The sequence below is a fragment of the Leuciscus leuciscus genome (assembly GCF_965113295.1).
Source record: "Leuciscus leuciscus genome assembly, chromosome: 10".
In the NCBI taxonomy this organism is placed as follows: Eukaryota; Metazoa; Chordata; class Actinopteri; order Cypriniformes; family Leuciscidae; genus Leuciscus; species Leuciscus leuciscus.
Window position 1 is genome coordinate 42,346,077 of NC_138734.1, and position 21,542 is coordinate 42,367,618.

A 21,542-nucleotide genomic window follows, 5' to 3' on the forward strand; every position below is an offset into this window, starting at 1 on the left:
TGAGGAATATGCAACATAATTTAGACAATTATTTTTGTCATACGTTATAATAATAAGTTATAACTGTCAGACACTATCATTTCACCGTGCATGTCCTCGCACCGAGCGATCGAGGCTGAACATGAGCTCAGCTTCGCAGCTGAGACACGAATAGACTATTAACTTAAAGCTTTTACTCTTAATAAACACAAAAGGCTCGTCCACTTTAATAAAAAAAGAATATTTATTAAACAAACCAGATCAAGAGCAGAAACGAAATAAAGTGCATAACTGAAAAATAAAGCATCCTAGGCTCAAAGCTAACACAACCAACAGCACAGCGCAATTGCGCATTAGGCTCCAAATAAAAAATAAAAAAGTTAGGTTATCACACTAAAACATTGAAATATGCAAATTCTGATATGTTCATATAGCCTACTCAAAACAGACAGGGCAAGCTAACGCAGACAAGTGAGCTTACCAAGATGATATATCATGTTTGTCGTCGAGCTGTGGAAAATTGTTGCTTGCAAACTTTGCATTCGACCTTTTTCCTGTTATCAATTTTAACAAAATGCTGCCACACTGTCGATTTCTTTGTTGTTGACATGTTAGAAGAGGACTGACTAAAACGCTCTCACAATTAAATAAATAATATTCAGCATCAAACTTTCTATAGTTATCGCTCTCTCTTGGGTTGGGCTAATCCAAAAAAGGTGAAAACAAGGGGGGTGTTCTGAAGACAGACTGTTACAGTGAAACAAGGGTATTCTGAAAACACCCCCATTAGCAGTTAGTGCTTTCCACCTGATGAAATGAGCGCGCCTCAGCGCGGCAAAACTGATGAAATAAACACGGCAAAACTGATGAAATGAACGCGGCAAAAAATCGACCAATCAGAATTTTGGTCGAACCAGAACGTATCGACCAATTAATCGACTAATCGACTGGGACAGTACAGCCCTACAGAATGGTGTCATGTGGATGGAGAAGAGAAGGGATTTGTTACATCAACTAAAATATATGTAGTTGTTTCAAAGGTGGAGGAAAATCTGATTACAATTTATAAACCTAAAATTATTCTCTTTGGAATAATGTGGACTGATAAATCATTCAAAATGAGACCAGAACCATGTATTAATTTTGATTGCATGTTGACGTGAACATTAAAATAGAAAACTGCAGTTATTGCAATACGAAATAACCCACTAATGTTATTAAAACATAGTCGTACAGGTTTGGCACAACATGTATTACCTCAGATTTGTAGGGAGTTTTTTATCCACCCCTTCAAATCAGAAAATCTTCAGATAATCAAGCGTCCATCAGCTCGCCGATGATGTCATCTGAAAAACAGGTGTTGCAGGAAGGACTCTTGAGTTTCACAGAGGGTTCAGTTTCGCCCTCCGCAAACATGTCCTCACGGGAAGCAGGGCTTTCCTCGACGTGCGCCGCAGGCTCGCTGTTTTTTTCATCAGCCAAAGCCAAAGATTTTGAGGAACAAAGACCACATTCTAGACTCAAAACAAATGACTTCTCTCACTGTTACGAGTTTATCCACGGCAGAATCGGAGCCGTCAGGACTGCTTTTAGTAAGCAATGAGGTCATTCAGCATGAATGCAAGACTCTTTTGTTTTAAGCTTTGTGTTCGCAGAGGTCACGTTGTTCCAAGTTTGCCAAAAGGGCGCAAGAGGAAAGTCTTCCCTCAGACGTTTTTAAGTGTTAAATTGTTGTTTAGTGATGGATCTGGGATTTCGTTTGGGTCTCCATTTAGTGTAAGAGTGTATGAGGAAATGCTGTTTTCTCAGAGGTAGGGGTGTAATAGTATATCGTGTCACTTTATATCGCAATACAAAAATGCATCAGTGTATTGTGGATAGTGACACAATAATGAAAATTACTGTGTGAGAAAAAATTCAAGTTTTCAGAGTTTTAGTGTCAGCACTACATTAAACTACTATCTAATGTTGAACATAATGTATAATAATGCAATGTGGGAATATTTATGGGTCCTGATAATGCCAAAGGTCTTATGTTACCAAATAAAAAGTGGCCTACATTACTAAATATATCTGGTCAGTGAAAGAGTGCAAGCATATTTGTCTAAAAATAATTGGGATCATTGTGATCTTAAAGTTTGGATTAGCGCCAGCACAAACAAGATTTGAAAGTGGTGACATGAGAGTGAGCAAATTATTTTTTATTTTTGGATCACTTCTGTGCATTCCTGTACAAATTGTCCCAAATCGTTGTGATCGTACAGATTTAGATGCTTGGTTTGGCCTGATATCTGGGACTGTGATGGATTTGGATGGGGTTACGTGGGGTAGTTTCTGTTTGGTTTCTGAGGTAACCGGCCTAAACTTGTTTCGTTTGCTTGTCTACTTTCCCTCGTGTCTAATTTCCCGAGGGAAAAAACCCCAAGCAAGCAGTCTTGTCTACATTAATATTTCTGACTTCTGCTGAAATCGTCTTCGAAATCGTCAACACCAGAAACCATTTGAAAGTGTAGGATCTTCCCAAAGTGCTCAGTATTTACCAGAATGTACCATGGTATTATGTTTTTGGAGTCATGTACTTCCATGGCACACCAAGGTACTTAAAAATACACCATTTAAATACCTTGGTGTGTGAATTTTAATGATTCCGTACCGTAGTATCGGCTTCTGATAGCATCACCGTACCATGGTACCACCATAAAACATTTCATGTTGTTTAATAGCTGTGTCCTAATCCTATGGTTAATAGCTCATGGGAAACATTTAGGTGGGTTTAGGAATAGTTTAGTTTATGAAGCTTGCATTTTCAAGAATCAGCCGTCATCAGTCAAATTAATGATTTTTGTCCATAGTAAAAACAATACAAAACAAAGTGTTCAGTGAGAGACGTTTGTACTTAGTCATTTTGGTCAGTGATGTTATTGAGGTGCTTCACTGACCAATATATTATTTAGGTATAAATGGGAAAATTATATTACTGTGACAGTTATTAATAGTTAAAACGTTTGACCCACACTGTAAAAAAAAAAAAAAAAAGAAGTTGCTGCCTTAAATTAAGTACAATCAACTTGGATGTTTAAGTCATTTCAACTTAAATTACATTAAACTGACAAAAAAAAAAGTTTGTATAACTCATAATAAAAAGATGAAAACTGCTTTACTTATTTTGACGAGTTAAAGCAATGTAAAAACATTTGTCATAACTTATTGATCATATAATGTTTCACAGTGTAGTGATCTGTTTCATTCCTTTGTTGCTGATATACAGTAGATTACATGTTATTTTGAATATCACTGTAATATTGACATACTTTTAAATGTTCTTGAATGTGCACTTGGCGAATAATGGTGTTTATAGATATACTAGAAATACTACTGTATAGATATACTACTTTATGTGAAATTAATTTATCATTTAAATAGTTATTTTGTTGTAACTTGCAGAAAAATCTGCTTTGAATATTTTCAGCTTTTTGTACAGTTATATTCATGATATAACATTATATATTGCAGTGTTTTGAATCATGAAGTGTCAAAACAAATACATAATTGACTTAATAAATATTGAAATCCTCAAAAAGAGATTTTATTAAACAATAACAGCATTAGTCCAAACTGAGAGTTGTGCATTAATATGGCCTGAGCTCATAAAGTCGTGGGTTATTCTCATGGTTTCCGGTCCAGTTCTGTTGGGTATCAAGGAATGTAATATGTGATTCGCTTTGGGAAAAGTGCAGGGTAAAGTCAGATGAACTGGAGAGCTGGGAAATGTCATGCACGTTTATAATCAAGCTTGCGCTTTAACACGCCTGTCGTCTTCAGTTTTATATCCGGATGCTGCATTTAGAAACCATCACAGCCACAGAAACCATTTCCATCGCAGAAATCACAGAGTCCTCAGACTCCCAGTAGAGTTTTTCTCCACGTCAGGCCTGCTTCCGAGCCAAGTAGCAGAGAAGGCCATCGTTCCCACAATGCACCACGTGCGTGTGAAACCCGAGCCGTGCTCTCTTTTGGCGTACGGCTGAAATGGAGTCATGAGTTGGAGAAAGGGTCTGAATTCAGGGGGTCATACGCTTGTTTCCGCATCTAAAACAGGAATTATGGAGAGATACTGTATATATGACTGATCGTGGAACGGAGACTCGTTCGTCAGGGGAAACTTTGTGAGGATCTGTTGTTAGATCTGGTATTGTTGTTTCTTTTGCTTCTCTTGTTTAACGGGGTTTTGTATAAACGCACGGGACTGATATATGTTGACGATTATAGGTGCTATGCGCTGACATAAGCACATATGACAGCTGCGTGCAGCACGTGTCGATTTAGGGGTCTCCGCTGTGTGTAACACTTGTGTTGTGTTCGCCTGTTGTCTGTCTTCTGAATGGGAAATGCCAGGAATAATCCCACAGACGCTCTGGAGTCAGTGAACTGCATAAATAGATCATCTGAATGAATGTTATATTGATCCTTGAGAAGAAATGATGAAAAACAGGCTGTTTTCTGCAGCGGCGTGACATGATTAATGCAATGAAGACACTTTACAGTGATTTTACCACAGTTAAGAGATGTTCATAGGCTTGAAGTGTGTTTAGCTGTGGGAAAATCACTGTAAAGCATTGGCTTATGCTTCAATAAAATGGTCAAAATAGTTGTTTGACAATATTATAAAGGTATTTCATTAGCCTTAACTGTAGGCTGTCATGACAAAAGAGAAGGGAATTTGATGCATTAATATTGCATTTTATTTCAGCATGACATGATTAATGCAATGAAGACACTTTACAGTGTAAAACAAAAAGTTGCTGCATTACATAACTTGGATATTTAAGTTATTTCAACTTAAATTACATTAAACTGACTTAAAAAATGAGTTGAATCTTGTATAACAAAAAAGTTGAATTGAGTTAAAGCAATGTTAAAACATATGTTGTCACAACTTAATGATCATATAATTTTTACAGTGATTTTACCACAATTAATAAGTGTTCTTACTAGGCAAGAAGTGTGTTTAGCTGTGGGAAAATCCCTATAAAGGATTGGCTTATGCTTCAATAAAAGGGTGAAAATAGTCATTTGACAAGATTGTAAATTAAATGTTGCAAAGATATGTATTTCTATGAGTATGAGAGGAATTTGATGCATTAATATTGCATTTTATTTTAGCACAGTAAAACCCTCTCCAAGAAGCTTCATTCCCCAATTAATAAATCAACATAATTATTTAGGGCTTCTTAAGACACACTAGTCAAGTTTGCATTAAGCCCTTAATAATTATGCTGGTTAAGTAGGTTAAAATTATTATTTTAATATGCTAAATCTACTTTTTTTTTAATCTCCTTGTACAGAAGATTTTAAGTTGATATTTCAATAATTCTCGTTGCCCGGATCAGACAGAAAAACCTGTCTGGAAAACATGTGTGGAATTCAGCTGAACGTGTGCTGCCGGTTTGTCCCTTTTTTGTTGAGTTTCCCAAAACTAGCTGAGTTTTGCCTCTCACTGCAGGAGTGATTGTGTGATCTGTGTTATAAATGACGTTGTGATCTTCCTCTGACGTTCAGCGAGACGAAAGCCATCCTCTCCGTCGGTGTCTTCGGGCTGATAATGATCCACCTTTCTGTGCGGAGCGGAACATTCCTGGGCTTCATTAGTAACAGATGTGAAGGACGATTTCAAAGTGTGTCCTGTGAGTGGAAAGCTGTGGTTGGACAGTTGTGTTTTCACGTTTTATTATTCGTGTATTTGTGGAGCGTTGTTTTGCCCGTCAGGAACAGTCCCGGGTGGATCATGAACAACAGCTGCCCCGCGGCGCGATCCCAGTTCTTCCGTTTCTACACGACCCTGAAATACAACACAGCAGCCGTTTGGTTTAATATAGCAGGACCCAGCACTCAGACAATATCCAATAACCTGCTGTATAATATATGCTCTTCCGGTCAAAAGTTCGGGATCCGTATGATTTTTAAATGTTTTTGAAAGAAGTCTCTTATGCTCATCAAGGCTGCATTTATTTGATCAAAAATACAGTAAAAATTGTGAGATATTATTACAACTTAAAATAATGGGTTTCTCTGTGAATATATAGAAAAATGCAATTTATTCCTGTGATCAAAGCTGAATTTTCAGCATCATTACTCCAGTCTTCAGTGTCACATGATCCTTTATTCTAATATGCTGATTTGCTGTAGAAATGATTATCAATGTTGAAAAAAAGTTGTGCTGCTTCATACTTGTTTGGAAACTGTGATGTAATTAAATTTTTCTTGATTTAAATAGAAAGTTCAAAAGAACAGCATTTTTTTTAATGCTTTTTTATTAATCCTTTACTGTCACTTTTGATCAATTTAATGCATCCTTGCTAAAATACAAGTATTAGTTTCTTAAAAAAGATCTTACTGACTCCAAACTTGTAGTGTGTGCTTTATCTAAACTAGCTTGCAGTGAGACTTGAATTCATATTTATATTTAAATAACATGAAATCATAAAAATGCTACAGCCTTTCGAACTCAATGCAGTCGCTGTAACTGCTGTGTGTCGGTGCGTCTCTGGATAAATGTGTTCGGCAATTGACTTTTTGTTATAAGTGAGTTTAGGATCATTGTGGACTAAAACAAGCTTGCATCGATATTATCTGGTCAATTGTAGGGGTGTAACAATATATCATGTCACAATATATCGCAATACAACAATATGTATCGTGTGTAATTCACCTAAAATTAAAATTACTGTGTGAGGGGAAAAATTCAAGTTTACTTCGAGTTTTAGTTTCAGCACTACAATTAACTACTATATATAATGTTGAATATAATGTATAATAATGCAATGGGGGAATATTTGTGTGTCATGATAATGCTAAATATCTTATCAGTAAAAAGTGGCCTGGAAATCTTGAATCTGAGGGTGTAAAAAAATCGAAACATTGAGAAAATCTTCTTTAAAGTTGTGCATTTATGTTGGCGATTGTGCCGCATTCACTCACAAAAATAAATGTTTTATATATTTACGGTTGGAAATTTACTAAATATCTTCATGGAACATGATCTTTACTTAATATCCTAATGATTTTTGTCATAAAAGAAAAATGTATAATTTTGACCCATACGATGTATTGTTGGCTATTGCCACAAATATACCCGTGAGACTCGTGACGTGATCCAGGGTCACATATCTGTTCAGTGACAGTGCAAGCATATTCATCTAAAATAATTCTGTATTTTCAGCTTCAGAATCATGAATATTGTTATTCTGGTGTCTCTATTGTCCTGTGCATTGGGTTTCCAGCACTGAGTCCAAGACTATTCATTTAAATCAACATTAAAACAAAAATTGTTAACCTTTTATCAAATGTCTTGGAGTATCGCAGTATCGTATTGTGAGTTGTGTATTGTGATGTGTATCGAATCATGACATGAGGGTATCGCTACACCCCTGGTTGATTGATTTGTGTTCTGTGAACTGATACTCTAGTATTGCTCTTTTGTCAACACAAAAAGAAGCTGCACTGACAGAGGAAGCTCTGGACTTTATTTAGCACGAGACCTTCAGCACAGATGATCCATCATCACAAGACTTCCTTTTAATCTTTTCTCTGGGCCGTGGCGCTTCCTAACCATCTCCCATTCGGCTAGTGTGTGTGTGTGAAGCTTGTCTTTGTGCCACCCTGTTTCCTCTGTTGTGTGTTGTTGAGCAGGTAAAGCAGCAGTGAACGCTTTGACCCGGTTGGCACTGAAAACACACTTTAATCCGCAGGGTTTACAGACAGGAACTGCGCTCGCCTATTCCTTGTCATGCGCTCAAAGACTGGGCTTTTACAGGAGACAGACGTCTGCTCTTCTCTTTCTGAAAGACACCAGATGCTCGCACGAGGAGCCCGTGTCTGTCGTCTAAAGGTGACGCGAGTGTTTGTCTGCGATTTGGTCCCGTTGTGCAAGTGAGCAAGTGTTTTCCTAGATTGCTGCTCGCTGTTTGTCAAAGGAAGTGAGATTTGAGGTCACTGGAACAAGGCAAGATAAACATAAGGGACTTCTGGAATGTTTTTATGCTGTTTAACCGCACGAGTTACCATAGCGGCACAATGACAGTGGAAAGAGACACTTTTTCATCTGTGTGAACTACAGTAAAATATATTCCTTAAGAAAATTAAACAATGAAATAATAATACAATTTCTTGAAGCATTACATTTGATTTATGATTTATTTTTAAGGAATATATTTTAAGGAATATATAATTTTTTCATCTATATTTTAATATATACAGACAGTATACTTCTGTTCTGTTGTGCAGCACCTAATTAGAAAATGTATGCAATGTTCTGATATTTTCAATTGATTAAATTGTTTTAAATGTTTTATTTAAATTACATTTTTATGAATTCATTTAATTATTAGACACCATTTTTGATGATATGTTTGAGTTAAAACACAAAACACATAATCTAGAAAAAACTGAATTTTGGGGTGATAAATGTCGTAGTTTACATGTACACAAACAAGTAATGTTTACATTCATTCTTGAGGTCCATCAAACATGTGAAATGATTTCCTTCCCAATTAATAGGATGAAATGAATATCCTGATTTATTTCAGTGTTTCCGTTACACTTGTAGTTACTGCAGTAATAACTATATATTATGCATAATTACATGCAACTAACCTTAAACCAAACCCTGAACCCAATAGTAAGTACATGTAGTTAATTATTATTACACTGTACTTAAATGCATAATTACACTGTAACACGGACACCTTAAAATAGTGTTTCTGAATAATTTTAATGTTATAATATTTTTGGTCGTATCGCCCAGGCTTACTAATAGGGATGTGCAAAATATTGTTTTTCTTCTAGTCTATGGGTTGTCTTATATAAAATGGCGTGTTTCACACAGGGTGTGTTTTTGTGTTCAATAATAGACTCTCCAGCACCTGTGTCTGTCACCTGAAACGTGACGACTTGAGCTGTGAAAATGAGCAAAAATGTGCAGCATTTCTTTTTCTTTTTTTTCTTTTTTTCCCTCCAGCTTATGCAAATCTGACTGGACTCTTTGCATAATGACAGACCGAAACAACACGTCTCTCATGGGTTTTGCCTGATGGTTTTGAATTGCAGATATTGTGACGGCAATGGCCCTGTTCTGTTCTTTAGACAGTGGGATGCTGTGCTCTTTCGGATCCTATTGTGTTCTGTCAGGTTTGAATAATGAGGGTTAAACACTGATTTTTTTCAAGGCCCATTGTGATTTGTAAGGCCCATTGTGATTTGTTGTTTCAGTGCCTGTCATATAGAAGTGTTTACTAACTCGTGCATTACTTACTGTTGCTCATTGCAATTTAAAGGTACCTGTAATACGAAATTAATACATTTAAGCATCTAAACATGCTCCATTTGACATGAATGATTCCTCAAATCTTGTCTTGTTGAAGAGAGGTGTGTTGCATCAAGTAGGCTATTATTTTAAAGTATTTATTAATATTTTGTATTTATTAATTAACATATTTTTTGTTTTCTTTTTAATTTGTTATAGTATGTTTATGTGCTTTTGTCATCTTTTTTTTTTTTAGCACTTCAGCATACACTTATTTAGTTCTAAATGTTTACGTTTTTCATCTAATATTTGTTTTATTTTATATCTGCTTTAATTCAATAACTTTACTAAGTGATCAGACACACTGTTCATCGCAGAATGGTCAAAAAAAGAAGTAATTAATTAATGATTAATAATTTCAATCAGTACACTATAGCGGAAATTATACTTTTAAAAAAGCGAAAAATACATCAAAGAGACGTTATGTTTCCGCTCGTCTGTTTTCGATCAGATCATTAAACTGTAAACCCCAAGTTTTCAGTCCCCGGATCCGGTAAGCAAATGCATTTGAACAGTCAGTCCAAAACAGCCATAATGCAGAGAAAACTTGGCCGATTTCATCAGAGATGGCAGAGAGAGGTCGGCACCGATAGCCTCATATAGCGCTGCTGCGCTTCGGGTGACCCGAGTTCGAATCCCGGCTCGTGGACCTTTCCCGATCCCGTCCTCCGTCTCTCTCCTCGCTTCCTGTCCACTCTATACTATCCTATCACAATAAAGGCAAAAATTATTAAAAAGAGATGGCAGAGAGAATAGTGTATTTGGCTTCAATTTCTCTCCTTTTTTGTGATTGTTTCGGATCAGCCCAAGCCGTTTCTTATTGTACTGTGAAATACAGACTGAACTTTGACTCAAAACACCCAACCGCTGCATGAGCATAATGATACGCAAACTACATCTCTTGGTTGGATAAAGCAAACCAGTGTCACGCTAGTAAAGTTTTGATGGATGTCAATTGTAGTCACGGTAAAGATGTAAAAGTCGTGTATTAGGCGCACAAGACGAGTCCGTTATTATTGATGTGCAAACAAACCTCTCAGCACACTGATGATCACTACTGAAAATTAGTAAAAATTTGGAGGTGGGGAGGTGCTATTGTGTACGTTGTGTTAAAAGGGAGGCTTTTGACTTTAAAAACCCCTGATTTTGGCTGTATGCATTTGAGTGGTTTAATGACCACTAGTCCAAGTCACCTTCATTTATATAGCGCTTTAACAATATAGATTGTTTCAAAGCAGCTTTACAGTGATAATAGGAAATTAAAGTAACCGAGATTGTTTAGGCTTTACAGCAGCTCTAGAATAAAGTTATTATCCAGCTAAAGTTAGTTTTTGATTGATTCACTTCCATTGCAGAGATCATTGGTGATTAACTTGGGGGCCGATTACACGACACCGTTTTAACTGAAAACAGATTAGAGAAGCTGTACTGTAATCAGTGTGGCGTCTGAAAACAAACGTCTGATCAAATCAACATGAAACGCTTGGAAACAAATGTCAGAACACATCCTCCCTTTGAAATCTCACTGACGTTCTCTCTTTGTCTCTTTTGCAGGAAATGACCGAGAGGCCTTACAGATAATTTGTGCTTTTGTTGCTGCAGTCCGCGTTTGCAGAGAGACCCCTATCTGGAAGCACATTTGTTTCCGTTGTGAGTATTAACTACCTCAGGCTCTGGAAACGGATCAAGAGGGACCCGTCGATCTCGTGTGATCCACCAGCCCCCCCCGGTCCACTGTTCGGCCCTCAGAAAAGCCTCTGACCGACTGGATCCGTCAGAGCGGCTCAGGCCACGTCACCCTGTAGCTCACGCCAATCCTCCGTGCTTGCTGTTGAACGGTGTCACTGTTTTTCCTCTTCTGAAAAATTCATATTGTTTTTGCTGACAGATTTTTAAGATTTTTCTATTTTTATTAGAGGCCTACGGAAAGAGTTCGGAAAGAAGGGTTTTTCACTTCCATTTGAAGGATTGATTATGCACTTTTGGATTTTCGTCCAGAATTGAAGCTGTGCTTGGTGTGTAAGTGATGTGCAGATAATCTTTTTTTTTTTTTTTCTCGTGAGGAACCAGTTCTAATAGAAAATACCTGAAGCTAATTGGAGTTGGATTGCCATTTCACTGGGATATAAGCGGAAACGTTTTGATGTGAGCAGCGTCCAGAGTTGCAGCTGGGCTGCAAGATTTCCTCAAACCTTTCTTTGCATCGCTCTCATCCGGTGTGGAATACTGTCATGACTTCCCCTCTGATGGGATCTTTAAGCTATCTATTTACTTGACTCCAGGAGACCCAAATTAGGCATCGAGAACTTGTGCACATAAAACAAATATTTCAAGAGTTGTCTGCTTCGTAAGGACCGACTCTTCCTGGGCACGTTGAATACTTATGTATTGTTGCAGTGCGCAAGAAAGTAAAATGGACTACAAGCTGCGCTTTTTGCTTGGCGGGTCCAAGCACAAAGTGCAGCAGCACCAGCAGTTCCAGTTGCCGGAGCTCAGCCGGACCCTCAGCGCCCCGTTGGGCACGTCTTGCTCCACACCTTCTCCCATGGCAACGATAGGCTCCTCCCCTTCTGGCTGTCACGCCCCGCCTCCAGGCGCTACATCTGCGATCGCGGACATCCAACAGGGCATCTCCAAATACCTGGACGCGTTGAACGCGTTCTGCCGTGCGAGTGCGTTCCTGACCGAGCTCTTTGGCAGCGTGTTTCGGGAATCCCGTTACTCCAAAGCGGCAATGCAACTGAAGGACGTGCAGGAACATGTCATGGAAACGACCAGCCGGCTCACCACAGCAATAAAGCCCGAGATCGGCAAAATGCTGATGGAGCTCAGCGCAGGCGCGGCTAACTTCAAAGACCAGAACGACTTCAGCCTGCAGGACGTTGAGGTGGGTCGCACGAAAACAACCTGCACTGATGTTAATACATGTTGATGTTTCTGCTGTCGGAAATGTCTCGATCTATTTTGATATTATTATTATTATTATTATTATTATTATTATTAGTAGTAGTAGTAGTATAATAATACCATTACACCTCAGACTTCTTGTCAAATCTAGCAGCTAAGGGGTTAAGTGTCTCTCTCAAAGCACAGTTTTAGAAGGACAGGACAGGAATGCTTATAAATCCAGCTCTACCTGCGATCAAACCTGTGGTGTTTGTGCTTGTAGTCTTGATGCTTCCCATCAGCCTCTTGTTACTCCAGACACTGAATATTTTTCAAAGGCGAGGAGAGGCTTGCAGATCTTTTATAGAGGAATTCCTCTGTTCCGAGATATTTTCGGAAACCAGATGCGCTCTCTCTCTCTCTCTCTCTCTCTCTCTCTCTCTCTCTCTCTCTCTCTCTCTCTCTCTCTCTCTCTCTCTCTCTCTCTCTCTCTCTCTCTCTCTCGTATATGAGCTGAAATGATGCCTTTATGAGCGAGGGTTTGCTCCCCGGTGGATGTGGATTCACACCACAGGCCTTTAAAACGGGCACGCTGTGGCAGGGACCCGGGCCAGACCTGCAGCTTTAGAGACCAGCTTTACAAAGTCCCAACGGAACCTTGTGCCAAAACACAAAACGCCAAAGTTTTTAAAAGTATGTAACGGAATATTCTGGTAATTCCAAGTTCTTTCCCCCTGAACGAGTTTACTGTGGAATGCATTCAAATATTGAAAGTGTTTTATAATGTTTGCACAAGCAAAAATGTCCTGAATACTCAAACAGGAACTTTACAGCTCGTCCGAAACAACCATTCCGGAAAGTTACGGCTCTGTTTTCAAGTGTTTAACTCTTGTATTTTTGTCTCTTTTTTTTGACAGACACTGTAAAAAAAACATACCAGTTTTGATGCTTTAAAAAAAACACCAGGGCTGCGTTTCCCCAAAGCATTGTAAGCCTAAGTAGATCGTAGAACCGTTACCCCCAATGGTCTCTATGATCAACTTAGCTCATGATGCTTTTGGGAGACGCAGCCCTGGTGTTTTTTTTAAAGCATCAAAACTGGTATGTTTTTTTTACGGTGTCTGTCAAAAAAAAGAGACAAAAATACAAGTGTTGTATTTGTAAAAATATACCACTGGGTTTTGACAGTGACACTTTCATGCATTTTTGGCAGCTGGAGTGCTCTGTTTATTAGTCACGGCCTACTGAATGAAACGAAGGAAATGTTTCTCAAATGCACACGTACATTAGCAGGACACGCTCTCTGTAAACACGGCACTTTACAGGCGGCAGCTAGTGTCTATTCAGCGTCTTGTATTTGCTAATGAGCGTTTTTGTTTGCAAGTGGCCCTTCCTGCCTCGCGGGAATCTGCCTGTGTGTGTGTGTGTGTGTGTGTGTGTGAAGGGGCAAGTTCATTCTCCTGTTTACGTTGGGCTGGCAGGGCGACAGCAGGGTATTCCCGTCCCCGGGGTGTGTTACCCGACTCCACGATTGTCTCAGTGATGCGCTGCTACAGAAATACACCAGTGCATCGCTGGGCCAATCAGCAGCGCTCTTCTTTTTGGGTCTCGGCATGCCCTCAATAAGAATACTGACCCTAGATCGGGTTTCCAAACTGTGTGATGTGATTTGTATGCATATGAACAGTTGAACAGACTTATTCTGAGAAGTTTTATTTAGATGTTTTCAATTCTATTTGCTTTCACAGTGTTCATGGCCTTGCACTCTTTTCAGTCACTTAAGTTTCTATTTCTAGTATCTAGTAAACATTGTATTATTTAAATTCATTGTTAATAAAAAAAAAAAAAAAAAAAAAATATATATATATATATATATATATATATATATATATATATATATATATATATATATATATATATATATATATAAAATTAATATCATTAGTGCTAGTAGAAGCAATGATAACAATAATGCAAGTAAATATTATATATTCATATTTATAATAATAATAATCATTTATTAGTAGTAGTAATAATCAATAATAATAATAATATCAGTGTTTGTAATCATTATACAGTAATATATTTTTCCACAATTTTAGTCCCGTTTTAAAATCCTTTATATATATATAAAAAAAAAAGCCTTTAAATCCTTTAAAAAAAAAAGAGTTTTATATCTATATATACATAATTTGTAAATGTATGCATAAAAATAAAGCTAGCAAATGGGATAATTTTTTATTAGGCTAACCCATGGCATCAGCGTTTCGTTTTCTGTCACTGTATGTTAGAATCAGAAATCAGCTTTTAATGCTTCTTCTGCAATTGCAATTTTATTTATTACATATTTTATTTTTCTGGACCTTAAAATTGTTTTTTGGATTCATTTTAATCTAGTTCCAAGTTTCACTTGTCCAACTCTTTCCTGTGGTTATCACCAACAAGTGGACAAGAGTTTACTTCGAGCCCTGAAACCATTAAAGTAGCTTTGAATACAGAAGTTCAAGTAGTGACCCGACACCGTGTGGTAACTACACGCGACGACACGCGATAAAAGGTTATTTTCCATGTTAATGAGAGTGTTTGTCCTATCCAGCCGCGACGGCGACACGCGACAATCCTAGTTTAGAAACGGTTTCTATTTTTCTGTGACGTCGCGCTGGAACAACAAACACAAAGTGTGGCGATGATAATCTCAGGTGCTGTTTATGTGCTTTATTTAATGTTAAAAGCGTGTAATGTGACTCTGAATATCATTTAGTGCTCCAGCTTTGTGGCTGTAAAAGCAACAATGGATAATTCACCTCAGATCTGGAAATTAAACAAATGGAAACAAGAACGTTCAAACTGTGAACAAACAAGTGTATTCTTTGACAAAGATTGGTGTAGTAACTCAGCCTATGTATTTTTAATAATGTTGAAATGGTGTAATATTAGTGAATTTGATTATGTAGCGACTTATCCATTTTCTTGCGAGTGCCGTCAAGATTACTCTCTGGTCCCGCGAGACTCCGCCCACACGCTGTTCTGATTGGCTGACTCCGCCCACACACTGTTCTGATTGGCTGTGGGTTTTGATTGATTTTTACGCTTCTCGCAGTCGCGTCTAGTGTGGACAGACAAATTATTCGTCGCTGGAATCTTATCGCATCACATCTGGCTAAGACACAGTGTTACAGTTAGTTGATTTATTAGTCTAAATCTGTCTTTAGCTAACATTTAAGACCGGTTCCTATAAATGCTTTCGTCTCTCAGGTGCTTCTGCGCGAGGGGTGAAAGACTGAAACTGGCGCCACCTTGTTTTTCCTGTCTCCTGTTGCACAAGATGGCATATTTCTGTCTTTACAACTTGGCCTGTAGATATTTTCAGCAGATACCTGTAAAAGAAACCCTTTCTGGTGTGGGTGGGGGTGACAGGCCTGTCTCCTGCCTTCTCTCTTTATCAACAGAAGCAATTCATGCATTGCAATTGTGACTCGATTCTATGCCGATCTACAGCAATTCTGAATCTTATTCATTATTCTGTTTATTGAAAACATACGCAGGGCCAACAGGACAAAGAACAAACAAGTGGTTTGAGCACACAATGATCCAGTGTCTATATCTCATTATTTTTACGAGCTTGTCTCCACTTTCCCGTGCCGATGAATAAGACGTGAGTCAGGAAAGACTCCCTATTTAGGAAGCGATACGACGGTAACACTGTAAATCTGTTCTGAATGCTTCTGTGTCTGGGAATGTTCCCGAACGTGCTCGGTACTATCGGGATCGACCGCCGTTTCCCAGAACTTCAAGCGCTGTCTGGTGCGCTGACCTCGATGGGGTTTCTTGGTCTTGATGGTTTTGGTCCTGCGTATTAATAAAACATCAGCACCAGATGTACATCACTGTTTATAGACTGAATTATGTGTTTGAAGTCTGTTATATGTTGCATATATACATGCAAATATTTCTTAAATATATACACTACCGTTCAAAAGTTTGGGGTCAGTAAGATTTTGTAAATGTTTTTAAAAGAAGTATCTTCTGCTCACCAAGGCTGCATTTATTTGATTATAAACAATAAAAAAAAACAGTAATATTGTGAAATATTATGACAAGTTTTCTATTTTAATACATTTTAAACTGTAATTTATTCCTGTGATCAAAGCTGAATTTTCAGCATCATTACTCCAGTTTTCAGTGTCACATGATCCTTCAGAAATCATTCTAATATGATGATTTGATGCTCAAGAAACATTTGATTATTATCAGTGTTGAAGACAGTCGTGTACAATTTTTTTTTCAAAATTCTTTGATGAATAGAAAGTTCAAAAGAACAGCATTTATTTGAATTTTGAATCTTATTCATTATACTGTTCATTGAAAACATACGCAGGGCCAACAGGACAAAGAACAAACGTTGTAAGTGGTCTGAGCACATAATGATCCAGTGTCTACATCACATTATTTTTACGAGCTATATGTTGCTGTTATAATCTATATAAATATATATTCAGTATATACATGCAAATATTCCTTAAATATATACATGCATGTGTGTGTATTTCTATATACAAAATAATTATGCACAGCACACACATATATTATGTACTAAACACTCTTTTTTTTTTTTTTTTTTTTTTTATCACTTAAAAGCTGAATCTTTTTCAGTGCAATATTTTTCACATATTTCTTTTGTTTTTACATAAAAGCATCACCTTGAGTGACTTCTTTTGATAAAAGCAGACTGTTTTTTGTCTGCAGAGTAATATATGCAATGCATTGATGAACCATTCACAATGAGACCAGGAAAGTGATTCTGGGTTTGATGGTTAAAGGCTTGATGTGACTCTTCTTCTCAGGTGCTGGGCCGCTGCTTCCTGACGGTCATGCAGGTGCACTTTCAGTTCCTCTCGCAGGCGTTGCAGAAAGTCCAGCCGGTGGCACAGTCCTGCCTGGCAGAGGCGCTGGCACAGGTTCAGGAGAGACGTGGGAATGCCCACACGCAGAACACAAACCCCGGGCCCCTGACGGAGCTGGAGGAAGCCATCCGCTCATGGAGAGGAGCGTCCGAGGTGAACAACACCACCGATCAGTGCACATACAGCCTGGAGTCAAAAGGATTTAATCATAATCATTACATTTTAGATTTAAAAATATTTATATTCTTAGTTTTTCTGTGATATTTACCCTTTTTATTGTCCAAATAGTATTTTGTAATGTCCAGTTTGTCATGCTATAATACTCAAGCTCAAATACTTACCTAAAAATAAATAAACACTGATGCATTTGAGTCAACAATCTCTGGCAAAATTAATGTTTTAATGTATGTTTTATTATACAATTTGCGTAGCATTTATATTAGTTATATTTTCTAATATATTTATGTATATATGTATGTATGTGTATGTATATGTGTATGTGTGTATATATGCAGTATTTAGTCTCTGTCATCCTATTTAGTTCAGACTGCATACTACCTTCCTTAACTATTTGAATGAATAAATGTTTGCAGCTGCAGTGTAGCAGGAAAGTTTGTATGTTAAAATAGGTGTGTGTGTGTTATAGGTGACGGCGTGTCTCAGGGAGCGAGGGAGAGACGGCTGTCTGTCTGGCATTCAGGTACAGCAGCTCTTCTGCTCCCAGAACACCTCCATACCTGAACACCAGCTCAAAGAGCTCAACGCCAAGATCGACAACGCTCTACAGGTGAACACACACACACACACACACACACACACACACACACACACACACACACGTTTACAACAGTTTACCATGCTAACACTGTTAGTGCTGTAAAATCATAATTAATGAAAGTGAATCTGTTTGTCATTGTAAGTTTTCTTTTTGTGATGACTGGTGGGTTTATACCATGTTATCACAGTTCAATTGTGATGATTATTTGATAAATGCTATTATCTAGTATGTACATTTATGCTTTTAGCAGAATGCAAAGCGACATCGCATTTAAGTTATACGGTATACATTTTATCAGTTCATTCATTCCCGGGAATCGAAGCCATGACCTCGGCGTTACTAGTGCAATGCTTTACTGTTTGAGCTACGTAATGCTATAATTACTTTAAAACTATTTTAAACAATAGTTGTATCAGAGCTCGTATTTGAGCGCATTAAATATTTTTACTTAAAGAATGTAATGATCACTTTGTAAGTGAAATCATGATGGTGCAAAACTTAAAATAAAAAGTGACCTGTAACAGGATTGAATGTAGAAACGGAGATCTTTAGTATTATAGATCCAGAAGTTTACAGTACTATTAACATTTAAAGTTAATAATAATTTTGTATTTTGTTAATAATGAGGCTTTTTGTGATCCACTGACATTGTGTGCATGTGTGTTGCAGGCGTATAAAGTGGCGTTAGACTCTTTGGGTCACAGTGAATACGCGCTGAAGGCCGGATTTCACCTTAATCCCAAATCAGTGGAAGCAGCTTTGCAGGTATGTTTGCCGTGTGTGGAATTACAGCTTAGTGCAGATTAGAGCTTCTCTCAGGATGTTCATGTGTTCAGCAGTCGCACACAGAGAGACACGTGAATGTCCACAGATTTAAATATGCTGCACATATTGTGCTGCTCAAATCCCATCTACTTGAATGGGGGAATCCTAAAATCTCAAAAACTGCTTGCCGAACTCACAATTATATAACATTTCAATTCCGCAACTTCCTCAGAAGCTCTCAAGCTGTTACTTGTAAACATGACTTTGTTGCATCTTCACAGGCACATGCATTTGTGTGGTGTTGTTTATTTGGTTTAATTGTGTGTGCATATGAACGGTGTTTGATTATTGCCGTGTGTGTGTGTGTGTGCAGGGCTGCTGCAGTGACGCTGAAGCCCAGCAGGCCGGACGGTTTCACACCACGTCTCAGCCAATCCAGTGTGAATTACCCACAATTCCTGTCCAGATCGGCTCTCATCTCCTCCGAGGAGTTTCCTTCAACGAAAGTGCATCAGATAACCTCAAGCTCAAAACGGTATTCTGTTCTCTCTCAAAACACAATATTATGAATTATGACTAGAGATATGATCCAGCTGGAGATGTAATCTATGATATCAAGTGCACAAATTAGAAAGGATAAAACTAGGTGGAACATGCATGTCTCAGACTGTTGAGACACTGGTATGTGAATCTCACAAAACCTAGTATTTCACATCCAAAACAAAAATAAATTATATTTTTCATATAAGAAAATTAGGCTTTTTAAAGACCATTTAAGTGCTTTTTTATTTTTTATTTTTTTAAAGTTTGGGATCAGTAAAGTTTTTTTTCTTAGGGAAATTAATACTTTTATTCAGCTAGGCTGACTTAAATTGATCAAAAGTGACAGGAAAGAGATCTATAATGATATAAAAGATTTCTATTTTAAATAAATGCGTTTTTTCAACTTTCTATTAATCAAATAATCTTGAAAAATAAACTGTCCACAAAAAAACAATTATATGAAGCATCTCAAATGTTTGCAACATTGATACTAATCATAAATGTTTCTTGAGCATCAAATCATCATATTAGAATGATTTCTGAAGGATCATGTGATGTGACACTGAAAACTGGAGTAATGATGCTGAAAATTCAGCTTTGATCACAGGAATAAATTACGTTTTTACCATATATTCACAGAGAAAACAGTTATATTAAATTGCAATAATATTTCACTGTTTTTTTACTGTATTTTTTTTAATCAAATAAATGCAGCCTGGGTGAGCATAAGAGACCCCAAACTTTCAAACAGTAGTGTCTATTATTTAAATTGTATTGTAATTTTACAAATAAGACATTACAGTAAAGAGAATCATCTAATTTAATCAAATGTAATCTCTTCCCAGCATGCCGTGCTGCAGCTGATCAAAGATGCGTTGGATCAGAACGGCGTGGCGGTGCGGGACGAGTCCCCCGTCACTGAGGTCCTGAACCAGGTGTGTCCCTCCAGCTGGAGAGGAGCCTGTAAGACCGCAGTACAGCTGCTGTTCGGGCAGGCGGGACTGGTGAGTTTCACATGTTTGATTGACGCCAGAGAGTCTGGTCCACATTGCAGCATTTTTTTTATTGGACTGTCCTGGGTTTAATAATACAAGTAGAATGCTCTTTTATGAAGTTATTTCACTTAAAGGGATGGTTCGGACCTAGGGTAATCAACCTAGGGTCCTTTACACCATGACCTCAAGCCAAACACCCCCCAGAAGCCTTTATTCCCTTGGATGAACATTATTAAAGTTAGAGTTTATTTAGAGATATCAGCCGGATGGTTTAGTGCAGGCGTTAATGGATCCAATGATGTATCTGGTAAATTACCCCACTAATAATGCCCAGAATGCTACCAAACTTCTACAGTAGTACAAATAGGTTCTGTACTCATAAAACGAGGCATTGGAAAGTTTGTAAGTACATCAGGAGTTTATTTAAATGACACTTGCCTGACGGCTCATGTTACCGCTAACCCGGACGTCGACGTCACTTCAGTGATTTGGGAAAAGCACGTAAAATTCCTGGCAGAAAGCGATGCATAAGGATGTAGGTTGATTTTACGCCGAACCATCCCTTTAAGGACTTATTTAGTAAGATTATGTTAATTAAAAAAAATATATATTATAATATGACTTGTTGTGTTTGTTTGCTTGGTTTTATTGTATTTATATGATATTTGTATTTTTGTAACTTAATTTTTGCCATGAAAATAGCCTTAGATGCTGACATGGCATATCTATCCACATTGCAGCTTATTCCAGGCAGGAATATTTTTTTTGTGGTGTTTACATTTATACATTTAGCAGATGTTTTTATACAAGTCATCTCAAGTCAAGTCACCTTTATTTATACCAGCGCTTTATACAATACAGATTGTTTCACAGCAGCTTTACAGTGATGCATTTCAGCTGTTGTTCAGTTTCGTTGTAAAGATCATAGTTTGCTAACACTTTATTTTACAGTGTCCTTGTTACAAGTGTTACATGTACTTACCATTGTAATAACAGTAAATTATGCATAATTACATGCAACAAACCCTAACCCTATAGTAAGTACATGTTGTTTATTAATATTACTTGAATATATAATTACACTGTAACAATGGCATCTTAAAATAAAGTGTAACCATTAGTTCATTTCATCTATAAAGCGGTTCTGCAAGCTGTGAAGCTGGTCATAGGGTCTGTGTGGAGGACCGGTCCGGTTCACACGGTCTCTGCTGAGGATCTGTGCCGGTGACTGTCGTGCCGAACGAGGCCTTCACAGGGATTGTCTAGTAGACGCTGACATTCAGGGCTGTGTTTTGGTCGTGTCTAGGTCTAGATGTCCACCATCTGATCTG

The 21,542-nt window shown here is 37.7% G+C and overlaps 1 protein-coding gene across 3 annotated transcripts in view; it reads left to right on the top strand.

The window, feature by feature from the left end:
* The window catches only part of garre1 (granule associated Rac and RHOG effector 1), a 45,298-nt gene that overhangs the window by 10,066 nt on the left and 13,690 nt on the right, over positions 1-21,542 (top strand). For 2 of the 3 annotated variants that reach the window (XM_082182329.1, XM_082182328.1), the window contains exons 2-7: positions 10,895-12,227; positions 17,071-17,283; positions 17,777-17,917; positions 18,578-18,673; positions 19,047-19,208; positions 20,062-20,220. In XM_082182329.1, the coding sequence (XP_082038455.1) occupies positions 11,724-12,227; positions 17,071-17,283; positions 17,777-17,917; positions 18,578-18,673; positions 19,047-19,208; positions 20,062-20,220 (1,275 nt within the window). In that variant the 5' untranslated portion in view covers positions 10,895-11,723. Of the gene's footprint in view, positions 1-951; positions 1,572-10,894; positions 12,228-17,070; positions 17,284-17,776; positions 17,918-18,577; positions 18,674-19,046; positions 19,209-20,061; positions 20,221-21,542 lie in introns of those variants that run through there. The other variant, XM_082182330.1, reaches the window with a different exon arrangement.